The 22,175-nt window shown below is 38.3% G+C and overlaps 1 protein-coding gene across 1 annotated transcript in view; it reads left to right on the top strand.

The window, feature by feature from the left end:
• The window catches only part of LOC131044638 (chloroplast sensor kinase, chloroplastic), an 81,434-nt gene that overhangs the window by 31,298 nt on the left and 27,961 nt on the right, over nt 1-22,175 (top strand). Inside the window, exons 4-6 of the mRNA XM_057978001.2 lie at nt 14,106-14,171; nt 14,275-14,343; nt 14,519-14,611. Coding sequence (XP_057833984.1) covers nt 14,106-14,171; nt 14,275-14,343; nt 14,519-14,611 — 228 coding nt within the window. The remainder of the gene's footprint in view (nt 1-14,105; nt 14,172-14,274; nt 14,344-14,518; nt 14,612-22,175) is intronic.

Below are 22,175 nucleotides of genomic sequence, written 5' to 3' on the forward strand. Positions count from 1 at the left end.
ACAGAACGGTTGCGAAAATAAAAGATACAGGGAATAAAATATTAGACTTAGAGAGTATATTGCAGGGACAAGGCATGAGAATCCCACCCTTATTTCCCCTATTGGAGTTGACCATGGAATACATTCATACTGCGAGGTAGTGAGAGGTACACACTCGGAGGTGGAAAAGTGGATTGAAAGCACAAGAAAGCAGGCAGACGATTTCCTTACTTAGTTTGTTCATGCATATGATAAGACAACATCACTCGTATTCAAAATCCAGTATTTGGAGGGAGTTTGGGAAGAATTCCGGCCTATTCAAGACAAGACTATTCCACGCCTCCTGGCATTGAAGAAGGTTCCTAATTCCACCTTGGTCAGCGAGAACATTGTGCACAGTGGAGACAGATACGATTTTCATGGCTGGTATTGTGCATTAGCCTTGAAGAAATCAGCTTATGAGACGCCCAATCGAGTTGTATGGAGATGGAAGGATTAATTCAGGACATTCAAATGAAGATCCTTGCCTCGATTGAGGAATTATTGGGTATTGATGTTAGTGATGCTAGTGGTTTATACTTAGCCGAATTAAGAAACAAGATGAAATTTATGTATTTTTGCCAGTTGGACTCTTTGCAGAAGAGTCAGATTGATGACTTAGTCTCTTTGTTGATTCATGTTCATAATTCGCAGAAGCTCATGCCAGAATGGGAGAACATTTTGAGTGCTTGCTCGGATTCATTGGATGTGATTGATTTACAACAGGATACTTTGCCTAGCATTTCCATGGATGAGTTAGATTCAGTATTGGCTAGATTCTTGGAGTATGCTAGGAGAGAGAGAGAGATGCAGAAAAAAATCTTCTAGAAGATTCCCTATATGATGACTAGGTATCTTTACATTGGGCTATATGTTGGTGGCGCCATTTTTGATGTAACCCTAATTAGGGCAATTCTAGGGTTTTGTTGGCATGATCTCGGCCGTTGATCTTAGATCAATCTGGGCCATCCATTTTGTAAGAGATTCTATATATGCCTCCTTGTCTCACATTTGTAAGAGAGAGTTTTTGTAGAATTGTTGGTATATGCTGCAGCTATTTGAATCCTAATCATTGTTCAATTGTTGGTGATTTTGCTCTTCAAGTGTTGTATTTGCATTCATGGTTCTCAATTCCTCCAAGTTAGATTAGAATTTATTTTCATGTATGTCAGATTGAGTGGAAGATTTGTTGAATTCATTTGTATGGAATCCTTAATCCATACCACTAGCCACTTGCCGCTGGTAAGTGCGCCTTGTGCGGTCAACTGAAATTTAAGTAAGCATAACTTCAACTATTACGTTGACAAGCATCAACTTGGATGGTGTCTACGTTTGATGGTAATACTTTGAAAATCTTTAAGTATATCTTAGACGATTGCACTAAGCTTGTGTCAATACCTGATTGTGAGAGCTTGCCTAGTTTGATTCCATTGAATCCATTCATCATTTCCTACATTCTTAGTTTTAGAATAGATTTCCTGAACCCTATTCTTTTCCCCCTTTTTTAGTAAGAAGTAAATCTAGAGCCATATTGATAAATTTTAAGTTGTCAGCACACCTCTTCCGCATCATTCATGATAATCCAAACATTTGCGTATGCCCCCAAGTGAAACACAACAATTCACATCAACCACTGAACTTACCCACTCATCAAGACCTGACATGTAGAAACCTTGGAATCATTTTAGTTGATCTCATTCTTAGCATCTGAGGTGATTTTGTTCAAGAGAGGGTAAATTACCTTGGTACTTTATTCTGAAATGTTTTGTGCATAAAAAGCACATCAACAGGTTGACCCTATGTTAAACATGTAACTTGTAAATGCTTATAGGGCTGACCCTATAATGGGCGCTAAGCATATTATTGTTATTATTTGCAAGGCCGACCTGAGGTGTACAGTGAGGTCAAGGCACATATATATGCAAGGTTCATTCATGCATCAAGATACACATCAAGTCAGCGAATTACATCCTCCTTCAGCAGCAAACTTATCCAAGGGCAGCGAACTCATCTCTCAGGTCAACGAATCTGTGCTTGAACAATGAACCTCATTCATGGTTTGCTATAGGTCTCCTTAATCAGCGAATTGTCCTCTCTGATTAGGGCATCATTCTCAGTCAAGGATAATTGCAAATAAGTTTGCTATAACTCAGATTTTCATGGTGCTGTTCATACTATTGTGTGCCCTAGTGTAAAGTTATATTCTGCTGTTCATATTGCTTCAAGTGTTGAAGCAAAATTGTAAAGAGACAGTCTGATTATTGCCTAATACAAGTTGAGATTTTGTTGCTAGGTTTTTCACCTCCAAGAGGGAGGTTTTCCTAGGGTATTCTTGTGTTCTGTGTGTTCATTGTGTTATTTTTGGTTATTGTTATCAGTATGATCTAAAAACAACATGGTATCAGAGCGGGGTTGAATCGATCGTGATCAGATTGTCTGATAGCAGCGAAGCTCTTCCTCCTACTTCATCTTCAACAAGCGATTTCCAGCAGTGACAATGGTGTACGGTTTGAAGGTTGAAGATAGACTTGATAGAGCTTCGAATCTCACTTTGTGGAAGATCATAATCCTTGTTACTCTTGAGGAAAATGATCTTCTTCAGTTTGTAAAAGGAAAAGATCAGCCTAAGCCTGAAGATCAAGAAGAGAAACTCCAATTCAAGAAGAAAGCTGTCAAAGCAAAGAAGATCTTGATTAACTCCGTGAAGGATCATCTTGTACCTATCATTTCCAAGATGTCTTCAACTAGAGATATGTTCAGAACCTTGGAAGGCATGTATGAGATCAACAACACCAGCAGAGCTCTCGCCTTAAGGCAACAACTTCACAATGTAAAAATGGATAAAGATGAATCAATTATCTCATTATTTATGAAGATTATTGATTTGAGAAATCAGTTGAGCACTATTGAGGACAATATTGCTGACAGAGATCTTGCTATGATGGCACTTAATGGTCTCCCTCAAACTTGGGAACCCTTCATTCAAAGTATGAATGGGAGATCCAAGTTACCCAAGTTTGATCGCCTTCGAGCTGATTGTATTCAAGAAGAGTCAAGGTTGGTAACAAGAGGAATTGGGCGTAACCATTATGATGTGGAAAATCAAGTCCTTGCTACTCATACTTCTATGGAAAGTGGCAAAAGAAGAAAGAGGGATAGAGACGGAGAACCAGATTCTGTTTCAGAACCGAAAAAGAAGGATTTATCTCACATTCAATGTTTTAGGTGTGACAAGTATGGCCACATTGCTTGAGATTGCAAATTTAGGTCTACTCATCTAGCTTCTTCTGCAGAAATTGACATAGGGACACCTCAGGAGGAGCCAAGGTCTAATGTTAATTCAGAAGGGTTCTTATTCTAAAAGGAGGAAATAACATTTCAGGTTTAGAGGGAGCTTGACATTTTAGGTAAAGAGGGAGCCTCATCGTCTTGAAGATTTGGTTAATGCATTCTTCTCTGTGAGAGAAGTTTGAGTTGCAAGCCCTTGTTAATGCATTCTTCTCTGCGAGAGAAGTTTGAGGTGCAAGCCCTTGATAATGCATTCTTCTCTGCGAGAGAAGTTTGAGGTGCAATCCATTGTTAATGCATTCTTCTCCACGAGAGAAGTTTGAGGTGCAAGCCCTTGTTAGTGCATTCTTCTCTGCGAGAGAAGTTTGAGGTGCAAGTCCTTGTTAGTGCATTCTTCTTTGCGAGAGAAGTTTGAGGTGCAAGCCCTTGTTAGTGCATTCTTCTTTGCGAGAGAAGTTTGAGGTGAAAGCCCTTGTTCCACCCTCTGTGAGCAGGTATGGTGGATCCACCCTATGGGAGTAGCCATGGTGGATGTCATGTGAGAGACTCCATGACTTAGCACTTGTGTTTATTCACCCTCTGGGAGTAGCTATGGTGAACATCATGATGAGATGATGACATCACGTTGAGGATTCCGTGATGGGCACTTGTGTTCATTTGTTTTTTTCATTCATGGGTGTAGCCATGATGGACCCACCCTCCGGGAGTAGCCATGGTGGATGTCACTATGTGACTCAGATATTGAGGACTCCTCCCTAGCTAAGAGGGAGTGTTGATGTTTTTGTAGCTATGTCGGATTCCTTCTAGGGCCGACCTAGCATATGGGTGACTAATTGGCCTATCGGCCTTAGTCACATTAATGTGCAAAATCAATATGTAACTTTTATTTTGGTCTGGCCCTAAATGGGCGATGTAACTTGTGAATTGAGCCAGCCCTATAATGGGCGATGAAACTTGTAATGTGCAAATGTAACTTGTAAGTGTGAATAGGGCTGACCCTATGTTAAACATGTAACTTGTAAATGCTTATAGGGCTGACCCTATAATGGGCGCTAAGCATGTTATTGTTATTATTTGCAAGGCTGACCTGAGGTATACAATGAGGTCAAGACACACATATATATGCAAGGTTCATTCATGCATCAAGATACACATCAAGTCAGTGAATTACATCCTCCTTCAGCAGCGAACTCATCTCCCAGGTCAACGAATCTGTGCTTGAACAGCGAACCTCATTCATGGTCTGCTATAGGTCTCCTTAATCAGCGAATTGACCTCTTTGATTAGGGCATCATTCTCAGTCAAGGATAATTGCAAATAAGTTTGCTATAAGTCAGATTTTCATGGTGCTATTCATACTACTGTGTGCCCTAGTGTAAAGTTATATTCTTATGTTCATATTGCTTCAATTGTTGAAGCAAAATTGTAAAGACATAGTCTAATTATTGCCTAATACAAGTTGAGATTTTGTTGCTAGGTTATCACCTCCAAGAGGGAGGTTTTCCCAGGGTATTCTTGTGTTCTGTGTGTTCATTTTGTTATTTCTGGTTATTGCTATCAGTCTGATCTAAAAACAACATCTTGATGTATATCACAAGAACACTATAAGGGGGAATTCATCAAAGGTTATCTCCTGAAGCTAAGAATTTAATCAACAAGTATGGATTCTAGTTTATCCAGTTTCCAAAAATCACAAACATAAGAGTTCAAGGTTTTGCCGGTCGTCCTTACCGACTTTCGATCTATCCCACCAACAGAATGGTCCTGTTAGAAGTACTTAGACAACTGAAGACATATCAATGCTTCAAAAGAATAAAGCAGAAGGCGGTTATTTCCTTCCCATTCTTTATTGGAAATATGTTGGAGTCTTGTCCAACGGCATAGGCAGCTAAAAGTGCCAGGCTAGAGATGCAATGGTATCCCTTCACATTCTACCGATCCAGAGCTAACTATGATCCTCACGACAATATTGGGATAGTAAATGGAGAGAGATACAAACATAGAGTGGACTTAGAAGATTTTTGGACAGACGCTGCAGATGAATTTGACATCAGGAAGAGACTATGGTCCAGACTACCTGTAAGCTTGATCAAAATAACTGAACTTTTCCGTATGCCTGATCAGTTGGAAGATAATGTAGAATACACTTAGGCACGCTTTGACGAGAATACACCTCTTCCGCCTGTCAGATGGTTACAACCTAAGCATGCAGACTTGGCCACTTTGATGCGGCCAGTTGTAAAGTATTCTCATTGGTGGGTCAATCAACAAATTGATGTGCTAAGACAGAGAAATTTGACCTTGACTTATGACCTGATGGGTGAAATAGAAGAATGTTCTTCAAATGCAGAAGCATCTCAAAGTGCCAGACCGATTGAAAGTGCTAAAAAGAAAGGAGAAGTAGGAAGCTCTCCAAGAACAAAAGGGAAGATGGTTGTAAATGAAGGACCCACTCAAAAGAAACAAAGGATAGAACCATATCGTTTTGCCGCATCAGGGAACATAATTGATACATTGGCTATTGATGAGTCATTAGCAGATATGGATATTCCTTCCCCAATTCATGGAGGAAATGTAGAGTCAGTCCATCAAGAAGATGAAGAGCCCTTGTCTCCTACAGGTACAAAAATATTGGAGTCAGATAATGAAATGTATATTCTGGGCAATGAATTTCAAGAGGGAATGATTTCCGCTCTTCGAGGAGGCCAAAATATGCCATGAGAAGAGAATGATCAGGAAGTGGAAGGCGTTGAACAACCTACAGTACCTGATTGGTTGAAGGAAAGATTGAAAGAAAAGACACAAGTAATAGAAGTTCAAGAAGAAGATGATATGGACAACTTCTTGGCCAGATTAGAACAGGTTGTTGTAAAGAAGCCAGGCAAAAGGTTTTCCACCATCTAGAGAGATGAAGCCGGCTGTCGCATGGTGCAGATTGCTATGCCAAAAGTAGACAAGGGAAAATAAGATATTGCTTCTCATGAATATGCAATCACTACAATCAATTTGGGACCAACTACTATGAGTCAAGAAGTTGAAGACTTGAATAAGTTTGTCGCTTCCATGAATGCAAGACTAGACAAAGAAGTCGGAAAGAAAAGGGAATACAAAAGAGAAGTTGATTGCCTAAGGGAATACATTAAGCACTTGACTAAGCCGCTCAATCAAGCCAATCCAGAAGTTCCTCCACTTTTAAATTCACAGGAGACGGTTAGATACTCTGAGGAAGAAGTAGTTACGACCAAAGAAACCAAAGAATGGATGGCGAATGGAAAAGGAGCAGCAACATTTGTGGACAAATTGAGACTGACATATGGGCAGACTTCCTTCCTGCTCTCCAGAATTGCAAGTATGGCGGAAGCGTGGACTGACCTCTAGGACATTCAAGACAAAATTATCCCATGTCTTAGATTATTGAAGGGCATGCATAAACAAGATCTGATTAACAAAGAGATAATTGCAGCAGGGGCTGCTTATGATTTTAATGCATGGCATTGGACATTAGTTGCACACAGTGAAGTTCTGGAGAAAGTATAGGTAGATAGTGCTAAGGCCGAAGAGCAGATGAAAGAGATTCAGTATAAGATCTTCCTTGTGGGTGTAGATGTGCTCGAGAAATAAACAATCAGAGAAAGTGATATGTAGTTGGAAAGCTTAAAGCTTAGAATTCAGGAAATTTTCTTCCCCATTACTGGACCAGTCCTAAAATAGGATTTGGCTAAGGCATCAAAATTCTTGTCTATCCGAGATGCCTTCTAGAAGCAGGAGATGGAGTGGGAGATTGCTTTTGTTGCTTGCGCAGATGATTTGGATGGATGGGAACACAAGAGCAACATGTTGCTACATGTCACCATGGAAGAGGTTGACTCAATTGTGTCCAAATTCATTGAACGCACTATTGCCCATGAGGATAAGGATGCACCTTCTTAGGAAATGGCTAACTACGCCACTTATCTTGCATGCACTGGCTTCTTGTTTTATTTGGGAAACCCTAATTAGAGTTGTGTCGTTTTAATCTTAGCTGTTGATCTTAGATCAATCTCGGCCATTCATTCATTTTTCTTGTTTTCAATCAAGATTATATTCCTTTTCCAGTTGTGATTGGCTTTGGCTGCTACCAGCCATCCTCTCCTCAGTAATGCAACGTACGCTTTCTTCTGCAATGGGATGACCCTGAAATTAAGGAGGAATTCTTGAGTCCCAATTGTTACCCTCGTGTCGTTTTAATCTTAGCCGTTGATCTTAGATCAATCTCGGCCATTCATTCATTTTTCTTATTTTCAATCAAGATTGTATTCCTTTTCCAGTTGTGATTGGCTTTGGCTGCTACTAGCCATCCTCTCCTCAGTGATGCAACGTACGCTTTCTTCTGCAATGGTATGACCATGAAATTAAGGAGGAATTCTTGGGTCCCAATTGTTACCCTCTGCACCATCAATGTCCCCAACGGTTTGATTCCATGTTGGTTGGCACCTAATAATTGGACTGTCAATGGCTAGAAGATTGGCTTCCTATTTTCATTGTGTGGAGAGATTTATGAAATTGTTGCGTAGAGCTACCTGAATAATAAAAAGTTCATTATTAGTATTGTTTTGAAATCTTATTTTTGTCAAGTGGTTGCATGGCTGCATATTTTCTTCAACACATAGAATAGATTTGCTTTAAGTAATTTGCTTTGAAGTTGTTAGATGAATGAGAGATTTGATAGTTTAGATCGGTGAAACTTTTACTCATACTTTCTTTGGATGGATGATTTTCGTTCGATGTGTAAAGTTAGTCTGAGCTTTTGATGTGGATGCTTAACTTCTTCTTTGGGTAATATTGTTCAGTTGTTGGTATTATTCATAAGTATGAAAATCTTGAGCACAACCTTAGAAGATTGCACCCACTTTGCGTAGTTGTCCAAGAGTGGCAAAACAAAGTGTTGTTATTGGTTTCACCTAGTCTTTACCGTCTCTGGATTTCATAGGAATAGCTTAGAAGTAGCATAGAATTTCTGAACCCTTATCCTTTTTATCCTTTTTTTGAGGAAGTCCAAAATCCAAAAACAAAAAAAAGAGAGCAGTTATTGTTAAATTCGTCTAAGTCCTAGCTTATGAATGACATCTTTGTCAAGTGTAAGTCCCCCTTGTATTTCAACACACACTACCAAGGAAGCTATCCACATAAAGTTGCCCGTTCGCACATATAGACCTTGGAGTCGCCTTGTGGTCTTTCTCGCAATCTTGGCACAAGTAGTGATTTTGTTCAGGGGAGGATAGGGTATCCTTGGATATTTAATTCTAATGTTCGGTATATGATAAAGCGTACACCAACACTTAGGAAGCTAATCTTCTAGCCATTGACAGTCCAATTATTAGGTGCCAACCAACATGGAATCAAACCGTTGGGGACATTGATGGCGTAGAGGGTAACAATTGGGACCCAAGAATTCCTCCTTAATTTCATGGTCATCCCATTGCAGAAGAAAGCATACGTTGCATTATTGAGGAGAGGATGGCTGGTAGCAGCCAAAGCCAATCACAACTGGAAAAGGAATACAATCTTGTTTGAAAATAAGGGTCAGAAGTATGTAATTAATTTAAAGAATCAAGCCGTCTATGAGGAAGTAACTTCCTTGAATTTGTCAGATTCAAATTGTGGAGAAGAATCAAGGTCTGATGGGACTAAGCAACGAAGGAATTTTTGAATTATAGTCATGCTCGAACAATGAAACAAATTCTCTTTGTGGTCCATTTCATTGGCAAATGGAGGACTATGAGGTATTTTTGTCAACATGTAATTTTCTTGAAGCTATGATTCTTATTGAAGAGCAATTGATGAAAAATGATTTTACAAAGTCAGACAATTTGTGTACGAAATATAGTCCATGGTTTGCAAAAGAAGAAAACTACAACAAAGGTATTTAAAGTTGCGGATGATACATCTCAAAGTACTAAGAGAAAAATATTTAATGTGGAGCATACAAATATTGGTCAAGTCAAAATCAATTTCACAATTTGTTTTATAGAAAAGGACAAAGAAACTTAGAAAATAAAGAAACAGTGGAAAAGAAGAGGCAAAAATATTATTCAGCAATTGAAGGAGAAAATAATAAACGGCCGATTATAAACTTTGGTTAGCCGCATAGTCGAAGGGAACACTTAAAGATTATTGGCAATTAATCATGGGACAACAAAGGTGCTCGATTATCCAAATTGTTATTTGGAGAACAATGTATGCTGCTATTTATCATCGCAGGACACCCTCAACTTTACACTAACAATGTATGATTGTTGTTTCTCGTTGTATGGTCTCATGACATCATTTGGCAGATTGTCTGGTGGCATAAAAAATTCTTAATCATACACTGTGGGCACATCATACAACATTTGTTGGTACCCCTCATAAGTGTATGACGAACTCTGTGTAGCAACGTATATCTCCCTAAACTCGCCATTGGACCAACACTACCCACCGTACAACCAATACTCCACTCCAGTAGAGGACGAAAAAATTGGGCATTGAAACCATCATACGACATTGGTTGCTCATTGTACAACAATTGTTTCATCACTTGCAACGTATAGCATTGGGTACTCACCGTACAATGGTTGTTGCTCCTTTTTGCCTTTTGTCCTCACATTCACACGTCGTATGATCAACATTTCATTTCATTGTATTGTACACAATGACCCTTCTTTACCAAGTATGGCCTAATTACATCGTCAGGCACATACAATGCATCGCACAACAATCAACCATCATACAAATGATGTGCGTTGCCCACAAACCCCCATTGCACTCATTTGATTTTTGAAGCACAGCCCAAGTTTGAGTTTGCAAAGTACAATTTATAGTCTACACTATCATTATTAGTCTTCCCTCATGTTACTTGATGTTTGTAGTCTGGAAGAGGACTTTTTCTTTTGGGGGGATGATGTAGTCGGTGTACAATGTCTTGTTCGATAATATTGGTTATTCGACTATGTATTAGTTGTTCATATTAAGTGTTTGTTGGCATCAGATAGTTATAAGAGCTGATAGGTTGATGGTTGTGTTCCTCTTGGCAACCATCGAGTCCTTTAAATATATTGTGTATCGTCAAGGAAAGTAGTATGATCTAATTGGTTCAACTCCGGTCCTTGGCTGATCATCTCTGGTCTTCTTTTGCAATAATTTCATGTGCAAATAAAGACATATTTTACACTTGTATCTAGTATGCATTGTCATCTTTATTATTAATTAATGTATTCAATTTATCAGATAATGCAGTAAACAATCTCCATATTTATGCTGGATGTGGAAGTCAAACTGAAGGGTCGAAGAAGGAAGGGCTCTCCATTCTAGCCGCTTATCTCCTTTGTAACAGATTTGGCACTCTTTAATGCTGGTTGTGGGGTCTTTTTCTAAAGGATGTATGGCTGCCTGTGTCTCATACCTGGATGTGGCACTAAGTCCGAGCAATATTGAGGATTCAATGCATACTTCAGATCCTGCTGTGTATTTCTGAGCACTGCAATACCAATTTTAGACTGATATATGTAATGTAAAATGGCTGCTATATGATTCTGAGCACTACAATATTATTTTGCAGATTGGTACATGCAATGAAAGGTCAGATATTTGTATCTCTGTTCTTGTAACCTTATATCAGCTATTGCATTTTAAGATCATTGTCATTTCAGTTTATGTGCAAATACAAATCTTTATTGTTCAATCAATGTATGTTTCCTTTCATTTCTGAGTAAAGAAAACTTCTTAAAAACACATCAATCCAATATCATTATGCTTTCAAATCTGAAACTATGCATCATACTACCAAGAAAATTATTAGAGGGGCGATAATTTTGGATAAAGGCTAGTAGGGAATTTTACACCCTTGTTGTCTCGAAGACAACTTTTTCTTTTGAGGGGGATGGTGTAGTCAACATACATTGTATTATTATTATGTTTTGACTAAGTTACTGGGTTCGCTAGCTACTTGGCTGGATCCAGATCCGGTTCACACTAGGTCTGGTTCGCATTGGATCCGGGTATTTGGGTACCGGTTCGGTACACGTTTGGGTGCGCTTGGTTCTGAAGTTCGACTTGAAATTGAGGGAATGGGAAATGTATACACCATTTGATCGTAAACACCACTGTGCAGCCATCTATCTCCCCAGCCGGCCGATGAAAGGTTTTGCGACGTCATTATTGTTTCAAAGAATAACTCTAGAATTGGCTAATAAGTGAGTAGGTTTATCAAAATTTCTGAGTCAATGCCTATAAAATGATAACTGAATTGAATATTGTAGAAAAACATTGTTCCAATAATCTCTGAATTTGCTATTTTTAAGCCTCTCTTTTCCAGAAGGCAGAGCTAAGCAAAGAAAATCATTCCATTATAAGTTCATTTTATGTTAGAGCAATTCAAAAGAAATACGAATTTTGAGGTATTGGTATTTCTTTTCCTTGTGTTCTAATATGGCTGGGGCTCACTGGCATCCAGCTTTTGCTCGAGTGGTTGTGGCTCTACATCATCTTGGTGCTGAGGGCGCTCTTGCACATCTGTTTCATGGTCTCACTATCAGGCTCACATTACGTGTTTTTTACTCCCTACCTGCCATTCTTTGTTCTTGAATGTGTTTGGGGAGGGGGGAAGGGGGGTGGTTTCTATTTGATATCAGCTAGCTTCTAAGGTTTCCCTGCCTGGCCTCCTCAGTTTTCAACTGTCCTTGGCAAGCATTTTCAAACTCTGCATTGGTACTTCTATTGTGATCAATGGGTATTTTGTTGGTTCCTCCAACTCATCTTGGGACAGACACTTGAGGATTTCAGTTGCTCACTTGGATGGTTGTCTTCTGTTCCCCAAGTTTTTATTGTACGTGCTTGGTGATTTTCTGTTTTTTTGGTTAGCCTCCCTTTGTGTTGTGTTTGTTCTTTTTACCTTTTTCTGCCCTCCTCCTTTGCTATTGTACATGATGTAAGTTTCAGTTCTGTTGATCTATTTTTGATCATCTGTGGACGTTAATATATTATTATTTTTCTTTCCTTTTTACTTTAGCCACATTGTTTGATGTTTATTCCCAAGCCAACCCTAAAGACAAACTTTTGCTATTCCTAAGTATAACCCCTCTTTTCTGCAGGTTTAAGATACTTTCAGAAGCACCAATAAAGTTAATTTAATTATTCTGCCAATAGGTGGCTTCCTTTTGTCTGTTGAATCAGTTTTCAGTATATTTCCTTAAAAAAGGGTAATGGTAATGTCAATCTTTGTTGTAGATACCTGCATGTCTTTTGCTGTGTTCCACAGTTTTTTATATGCAGTGTGGAAGCACCACGTGTGTATAGAGAGAGATGAATATATATAAATACAAACATATATGACTTTGGAAGTGTGCCTCAATATGCATGTGCCCGTTCAATTTCATGCATACAACAGCAGTAAGAAAAAATTGAAAGAATTTATTGATTTGAAGATCGCCAATCTAAACATATCAACTGAATCTGACTTATATTTGTATAGATTCATTGCCTTTGGTTACATGGAATCTCCAATTGTTTTGGATTAAGGCAAAAACAGGTTTTGAAGGGGCCCTGAAACCCTTTACATAGAAGATTCATGGAATCTCCAATTGTTACTTGGGAAAGATAACCTCTAATTTACTTTTGTTTTGCTTTGATAGGCTAATTGGTTTGATGCGGAGAAACGAGAATTGCCCAAAATTGCCGAGTTTGGGCGATTTCTGAGTTGAGTCATGCTCGTTGAGTCCAGTGGGCTCGGACTCGGACTCGGACGAGTCTGGGTAAAAAAATCGCCCAAAATCGCCGAGTTTGCGAGTCGCAACTCCCAAACTTGGCTGGCGGCATGTAATTTTAATTAAAAAAAAACACAACTTCTAATATGTTTTGAATTGATTTTTTTTGGTTTATATTATACTTTGAGCCTAAAAGTGAACTTCATTTCATTCATTTGGCAAAATAGGAGGAGAAAGGTGAGTTGTGAGGAGAAACAATAGAAAAATAACACCCAACGCCTCTATAAAATAATAAGTCTTTTTGCCTCGCGGGGCGCTGCCCCTCAACCCCGCCCTGGATTGCGACAGAGAGTGTGTTAGGGGCGCTGCCCCTGGACCCCACAAGGGGCGTTGCCCCTTGACCCCAACTTGGGGGCGTTGCCCCCAAACCTCCATCGTAAAATTAGGGGGAAATTGCACTGATAATAGTAGGGAAATTTTAACCTCCGAGTCTAATTAGGCTCCAATTCCATATAACAACATATACTTTCATTTGGTGCATCAAGAGTTGGAAAGGAAGAGTTTGCATCTCATTTGATCATATGATGACATGGATTTTTTATTCCATCAGTTTTGTAATATTGTATACATTTGACAATATTTATATATTTATGTTTGTTATTTCCTTCAGCTACAATTTGCGTTTATGCTTATGTGATTGATGTATACTTGTGTATGTAATCAAATTATCTTCTATTTGATGATGTTATTGTGTCTTTAAGGTGTATTTAACAAAGGGTGCATGAAACAAGTTTTAAATCTTTAAAAATCTCTAAATTTCTTGAGTTTTTCACTTTGCCAAGTCCAGCCAAGTCTTAGCCAAGTTTTGACTCCCGAGTCCGAGTCCTGAGTCGAGTTGGCCTCGCCAAGTCCGAGCCGAGTTTGAGTCCCGTTTCTTTGGTTTGATGAGACTGTAAATGTATTTTCCCCTTAACTGTGGTCCTAATTTTATTTTTAGACCATCCAACTCTGATTTTAAGCCACTTCAAATATATGAATCCTATTGATTAAATTTAATTAGTGTTTTTTTCTGTTTGACAGAGAGCATTACTACTCCAGCATACATCTTGGCAGAAGGGTATAAGAATGAGTAACCTCATGGAAGAAGTAAGTTGTTCCCTTTCATTTAAGGGTTTAATGTTTGTCTTTTTTGAGTCATTTTCTTAAATAGTGGTGTTTTGATTATGGCCTTACATTTATTTGTTAACAGATTTATGGACCTCTTTCAAATATCAGGACACTAAGCAAAATGTTACTACCACATTTTAAGAGAACTGAGGTTGCTATGTCCCTGCACTTAAATTTACTAAGCTTTCATATGCTAAAATGATTTGTATTTGCTTGCATGGTGTGATTGGGACTATAAATCTTTGAGGAGAAATGAAGAAGTTTGTGTAAGCTGGATGTTTTTATCTGTCAATCCAATAGTGAATTTCATATTGAACAATGTGCAGATTCCACATGATATTTTGGAAGATATACTAGTGCAAGGGGAACGCATGAAAGACATTGTACAAGAATTGCAAGATGCCTTCTACTACACCAAGGTATTTACTAGAAGACTCTTTTGATCCTAAGCTTATTTAGTTAAAGGGCATAGTGGATTTTGAAACCTCTTTTTGGCTACTCTAGTGAAATGTGATCGCACTTAATAATTCTTTACTTTTGGTTATAGAAACATTTTGTAAAAGGAAGCTTCAATAAATAAATTTTTATATTGTATCTTCGCTTGTTTTTTCTGCAAATAGGATTTAGCTAATGAAGGTCTATTATTGCAAGAGAATTTATTTATTCAAATGAAAAAAATTCAGTTTGGTTAATGTTACTTAAATTTGCAAATTGAAAACAATAAAAGCTAGTGTAAAAAATGCAAAGAAAAACATATTTTGGGAATTGTAGAATATTTTAAAGTTAACATTTCATCTCTACTTTGTTCTATTGTTTGGTTTGAGGTAACACAAAAGTGGAAACCTTGTTTGATGAAATTGAAGATGTTTTTATGATCAGATGTGAAATAAACAGAAATACAGAATTGATAAACACTTTAACACAGCAAGTACAACACATGAACAAAATAGAACACACCACATATCCTGGGAAAACCCTCCTTCTTGAGGGAGGAAAACCCAACCAAGAATATATCTCTTCTATTAAATTGATTGATCAAAATGAAATGAGGTGCCTTTTCTCAAGCAAGGCGACTCTTCACAAGAGTTGGCCTCATTCAAGAACCAAGGTGACTTTTCATCTTGAGTTGGCCCTTATAAATATAAAATAATAATTTGCAATACGCTGACTTGCTTCTAGAAATACCTCCTACAGCTATAAAACACTAACACTCCCTCTTAGCTAGGGAGTTATTTTCAAATATCCTCGTCATGGAGTCTCAACATGATGCCTACAATGGCTACACCCATTTGTGGAAAAGAGACATCTCAGTCTCAGAGATGTACAAAGGTTCATCACGGAGTCTCTCAACGTGATGCCCATAATGGCTACTCCCATTTGTGGAAAGAAACACATCGTCATGGAGTCACTCAACATGACGTCCACCATGGCTACTCCCATGTGTGGAAAGGAATATGTGCACAAGTGCCCATCACAGAGTCACTCAACATGATGTCATGGAGTCACTCAACATGACATCCACCATGGCTACTCCCATGTGTGGAAAAACACAAATACAAAGGATTCATCACAGAGTCTCTCAACGTGATGTTGTCATGGAGTTTCTCAACTTGACATCCACCATGGCTACTCTCAGAGGGTGGATAGAACCACATCTTCGTCTCAGAGATGGACAAGGGCTTTCACCTCAAATTTCTCTGTCTCAGAGAAAAAATGCATTAACAAGGGCTTTCACCTCAAATTTCTCCGTCTCAGAGAAAAAATGCATTAACAAGGGCTTTCACCTCAACTTTCTCTGTCTAAGAGAAAAATGCATTAACAAGGGCTTTCACCTCAAATTTCTCCGTCTTAGAGAAAAATGCAATAACAAATGATAATGTGACTCCCTCGAAAGCTCCAAGTTCTTGCACCAACCTCCTGACGTCCTTGTCCAAGGTTGCCTCTATTGGTTTGTCAGACTCCCTCTGAATGTTAATTCCTCCTCTTTGAGTAAACTGATCACAATGACAATCTGAATAGGTTCTTCCTCTTCGAGAGATGTCTCCAGTTATGTGCCACCAACTCAGTCCCATGGCAGCAAGCTGTGTCTCCATTATTTAGCCTGCGTGACTTCCTCACAAGATGCATCAAGCTCTTTCTCCCTTGAATGCGATCTCTCATCATCCTTTTGCTCCTCGATCCGTCCTGGAAGCATTTTAGAGAGAGATTACTAATAGTTCATAGAATTAAACTATCTGAAGAGAAAGAAATAGACCAATGCTGGAAGCATACATGATTCACTATTACCAATGTTATTGTATGAATTTTATGACTCGTAAAATTCATGATCATTAGTCAAAGGTACAAACAAGAAATACTTGTCTCTTTATAGTTGGTACATTCTACAGATGCAGTCAGGAGCTTGTCTTGCAGTTTCTTCTCAGCTGTTAAGTGATTTCTCCTTATATGCTGCACTTAGACCATGGTCTACCTCATTTCAGACTTGTAAACACTTCAAAAATACACTGATTTTATTAATCTGTTTGTTCACTTGAATCAAATTGCTTTCCTTTCGAATGGATATGCTTTTCCAATCAATTGCTGGTGTTGTCTGATATAAATTCGATGATCTTTCCTAGAGTTTGCTTGATTCAATACATTGAATACCCTTGGATCAATCTTAAGCTGAAATTGCATTCCCTTTAGAGGTGAATTCGCTGAAGTTCTCAATCGATGATAATGACCATGTCTGATCGAAGTTAAGATTTGCTAAGCTTGCTGTAAAAGATGATTGATTTGCTATAACAAGTTCGCCTCACAAAATATCCCTGCTATAATCTCAATCAAAGTCGAACTTATTCAAGGACAGGGTTCGTTGTAACTTCATAATTAGGATCGCTCTTCACTGTGTAAGAATTCGGTATGACCAGCAGTGGTAAATTTGAATCACTGAGTCTATGATAGACTTCGCTGAATTGGACAATCAATTCGCCTCACACCATAGGCCTGCCATAACTTCAATCAGATTTGTATTATTTTCATTCAACACACTCTACACACTTGCACTCATTTCACATATCAAACTATGATTTGAATCTCCCCTTTTATATCTTCTTCATTTGTCTGAAAGGAGTGTGACGCTTTCTAAGAGACATACCCTTTGGTATATGAAGTGCCTTCTCCAATCATGACAACCTTCTAAAATGAAGCAACCTTTATACAACTTATGAACTTTGTTAATTTGACAAAGTCGATCTTCCTCACAAACAATGATTATGTTTTATTGTCTAATAAAACACTAAAGTTGCACCATTCTGATGGAGTCGCATAATTTCATCAAGTATTATTCACGCCATTTGATTACTAACTTTCATTACTTGCTGCGTTTAGTTATGTATATGCAAATCGCTCCATTTGCTGTTAGTGAATCACACCTCTTCAATAATGAATTGTTTGCCTATTAACAAATTGAAGTCGATGTCCATTCTATTAGCTTACTGAGTAGTGTAGTCGCTGCAATACATAGTCACTGTCTTTAGTCAAACAAACTTGATCCTTAATAAAGTCACTGTATTTAACTTGTGTAATCACTGCTCTTTATCTGACAAATATGATGAAGTTGGCCACCATATTAATTGTTGTTTGTCTTCAACAAATTGCTGATCTTGATATTATAAAGTCGGTCTTCATATTGATCACTATTTCTTATGATTTCGCTACTTACAGATTGTTGGAAGACATCCAATTTGCTTGCAAATGGTGCATGAAGCGGTGCCACCATAAAGTCCCATTATCGCACTTCTTGTATTTTAATAGCAACACCATATATCGGGCAACATAATTCCATCCCCTTTGGCAAGATCACAGATTGGCCTCTTCCTCTATAGCTGCGACTCCCCTACTGTGGCGAAGAAGACATTTTGAGACTGTCTTTCACAGAAACCGAAATCTTTGTCAAGCCGTAATCTATGAATATATCATACACTCCACATTCTAATGTTCAATAAGAATAGTGCCAGGAAATCCATTCAAATCTCCAAGGGAGGCAAATATCTCCAAGGATGCTGACTTCTATTGCTTACACATATCTGATCTGGTCTTGTCTTAAACCTAGCTCTGATACCATGTTGTTTTTATGATCAGATGTGAAATAAATAAAAATACAGAATTGATTAACACTGTAACACAACAAGTACAATACATAAACAAAATAGAACACACCACATATCCTGGGAAAACCCTCCTTGAGGGAGAAAAACCCAGCCAAGAATATATCTCTTCTATTAAATTGATTGATCAAAATGAAAAAATCATCACCTTCTATATATACAAAGTAAGGTGCCTTTTTTCAAGCAAGGCGACTCTTCACAAGAGTTGACCTCATTCAAGAACCTAGGTGACTTTTCATCTTGGGTTGGCCCTTATAAATATAAAATAATAATTTGCAATAGGCTGACTTGCTTCTAGAAATACCTCCTGCAGCTATAAAACACTAACAGAAGATCAAGGATTCCCATTTTTGTGTATTCTCTGCTTTTATGCTTCAAGGGACATGAAGTAAGAAAAACAAAAACAAAATCCTTGTGTCTTAAGCTTGTGCATAATTTAAAGACTATGAATCTATGACATGTGTACTGTAATCATAAATTTCACGAGTTTTACTTCTCATAGCATGAGTGATGATGACAATTGGTGAGAGGTAGAGCCTATGGGGGTTGTGGGGAGTCAATGGGGTGAGGCAACTAGTTCTATTGGGAATGCTGCATTTAATTGCCTTTCCAAGTTATTAGAAGAATTTACAAAGGGTCACTTTGATAAGGAGTCCCCTTAAGATGATTTGCAACGGAATTAGAAGCAAAAATTGTGGCAATGGGGTGGCAATGGGGTGCCCTAGGCTTTGGAGATGTCATTTTTGTAAACTTGAATGGCAAGGTAGTGTTGATGTGTATTTTGTACACGACCAAACACAGAATAAAATACCCAGAGGTATCTTATCCTCTCTTGAATAAAGTCTCCGAATGCTGAAGATGTTGCAAAAAAGGATCAATCGGGATGACTTCAAGGTTCTTTGTTGTAGGATCTCTACGTGTGGATAAGCACCAATGGTTGTTGTGTATACTGTTTCTTCAAGGGGCCTTACGTACTTTCAGAGAAAGCTTGTCCACGTTACTTTCTTTCCAAATGCAGGAACAGGATTTTGCTAACACTAACGGATTTTCAAAAAATGTCAAAAGATAAGGGTTTCAAGGAAGGAATACTTGAACTAATCCTAAGAATGACTCAATGAAGACTAGACCTGATAAGATTCTACCAATTTCAGTATCGCCAAGAAATTACAACTCTACTGGAATTGATGCGATCTTCTAAGGGGATTTAATAATTTTCAAGTCATCAAGGATATAGATACTATCATAGAGATACATATCAATACTTCCAAAAATGATTGATTTTTTAAATCAATCTCAATGTTTCCAGTTGACCACACAAGGCGTTCTTACAATCAGTAAGAAGCTAGTGGTTTGGAATGTGAATCTTATCAAAGATCAAGCACAACAATTCGTCCTTCAAACTTAAAACTTAAATACTATTTCAATTGAGAGTGATTCAAGAAGATAAACAATCATGAAGATAGCCACAAGTATTGCAATAAAACACCATAACTTCAATATTTTATTGATCTCATAGCCAAATGGACAACAATTGTTCAAAATTCTTTCTTCACTACTCAATCTTGCTACAACAATAACTTTCTAACTTTCTTCTCTCTAAGCTCTCTCTCTTTTCTCTAACTTCTCTAACCTCTCTCTCTTTAAAATGAAATGAGTGAGGGTATATATAGCCTCCTCAAATACAATGAATGGCCCGGATCAAAAGAAGATCAACGGCTGAGATTTTGACACCTAAACCCTAATTAGGGTTTGTGACAAAAAAGTCCCCATTTAGATAAACATTACTAATCCATAGCCAATAAAGAATTGGCACAAATACCAAGGAGACATAGACCAATAGGAATTAAGTTGCCACATCATCCTATAACAACTTTTCATCTAGAATTTTGTTCCCTTTCCTATGCTCTTTCTTAGCATATTCAATGAATCTAGACACAATTCCCTCAATCTCAGCAATGGGAATCTCAGGAAGATTCTTCATTCATTCTTTCAAGTGAAGGACTTGATCAAAAGCAGTGAGAAGAGTCGTCTCCCATCCAGGTTCAAGTTCTTTGGTCTTCTCAATCAGGAACATAGTAGTTGTGATGTCCCCTTCTAGCTAGAGACATCACTCTAGCTTGTGATTAGCCTATCAAAGACCCTCGTAGGCTAGTAGGATTGGATAGAGGGTCACCTTGGCGTGGAGATCTTCCGGTGACAGAGCAGAGTACACTTCTAGGTTGCCAGAGTTTGTTTATGATGAGTTTTGCTTGGCCAGGCTATTTTTAGCAGTTGGAGATGGACCCCAGCTATTTTTAGCAGACATCATGGTCATATGGGTGGTCAACTAGTGAGAGCTCCAGTTTCAGACGGCATAGCTAAATTCAAAATATTCATGGAGTTAGACAAGTTTGAATGACTTAGCATTTATTATTAAGTGATTTAATAATAAAGTTATAAAGTGACTTTATATTATAATCACTTAACTTGAGGGTCAACTCATCATTAGACGGGGCCATGTTTTCAATTAAATTATCTGAGCCAGACTATTGAAATATTAAAATTAAATGCCCATTTAATGATTAAAATCGTTTTGACACCCAAAGTGAAATTAAATGAAATTACAAGCAAAATTGTAATTAAGAGGATTAGGGTACGACTTGCAAAAAGGATATATAGCGTTGAGTTTGGAAAGAAGAGGATGGCTATTTTATTTTGACATTGTGAAATTGAAAGGGGTTTTGCTCTGGAGACTAGGGTTTTCAGCCACCATTGGAGGACGTAGTTGCTTCAATGTTCACCATCTGAGCTGATGAAATATTCAGTGATATTTGGTTTCAGGAAGACTTCATTCAGAGGTCTTATTTGCATCTAATTGCGCAGAATTGAAGAATAAATTCACGAGAAATTATTGCAGATTTATTGAAGAAATTTTGGTGATTAACAAGTACGGTACGGATTGCTACAGTACCGCCGTACGGACCGCTACAGTACATCGTGAACAGTACCGCATGAATAGTGCCGCCGTACGGACTGCTACAGTACCGCGTGAACAGTATTTTTTTCAAAAAAATTAAAATTTGCAGTTTGCAGATTTTTCAACTACTGGGACAGCAAAAATCAGGTTTTTTATCTTACATTGTAATGAATTTGTTTTCCAGGCATATTGGCCATAAAACAGAACAACATTCCCTTGATAGTCTCGTAAATTAATTCCAGCAGTAATATTATTGTTTCAGTATTATTTTAAGCATAGGAGTTTATTTCAGTATTGTATCATTGCTCATTATTACCAAAAAAAAACACAAAAAAAATCCATAAACATTCAAAAACCAAAACAAATTCAAATCTACTGCATTCAAAAGAAACAGTTAGCAGAGGAGAGCCAAGTTGGGTTCTTACATTGGTATCAGAGCTAAATCCTGCCATCCTGAGGGTTTAGCAATCACCTGCAGCCGCCTGAGGTTGGTTCTCACAGATATTACACTCGCAGGCGAGCTTTGTTTGACAGGGAACAAGAATTTGACAGGCAGCCGGGCACCATGGGTGACAGGCAAGGGGGTAGCCCACCCAGAGGCGATAGGAATGAGGAGCAAGAAACAAGGGATTTTTTCAGAGCAATGGCTACAGGACGGCAGCAGATGGCTTAGGCCTTGCAGGCACTCACCACCATGATTGAGCGCATGAACCCACAAGACAGGCAGAATCAAGAGCAAGGGGATAACAGGAGTGCAGTGGGGTCACCTAGAGCTCAAAGGACTCATTCCAGGACAGCAGACAGGCCTACACGTCCTACCTTCATTAGAGATGAGCCTGAGGTAGCACCTATAGGAGAACCAGGAGAGGAGATGTTCGC

This window comes from Cryptomeria japonica, chromosome 1 (assembly GCF_030272615.1).
Source record: "Cryptomeria japonica chromosome 1, Sugi_1.0, whole genome shotgun sequence".
Classification (NCBI taxonomy): Eukaryota; Viridiplantae; Streptophyta; class Pinopsida; order Cupressales; family Cupressaceae; genus Cryptomeria; species Cryptomeria japonica.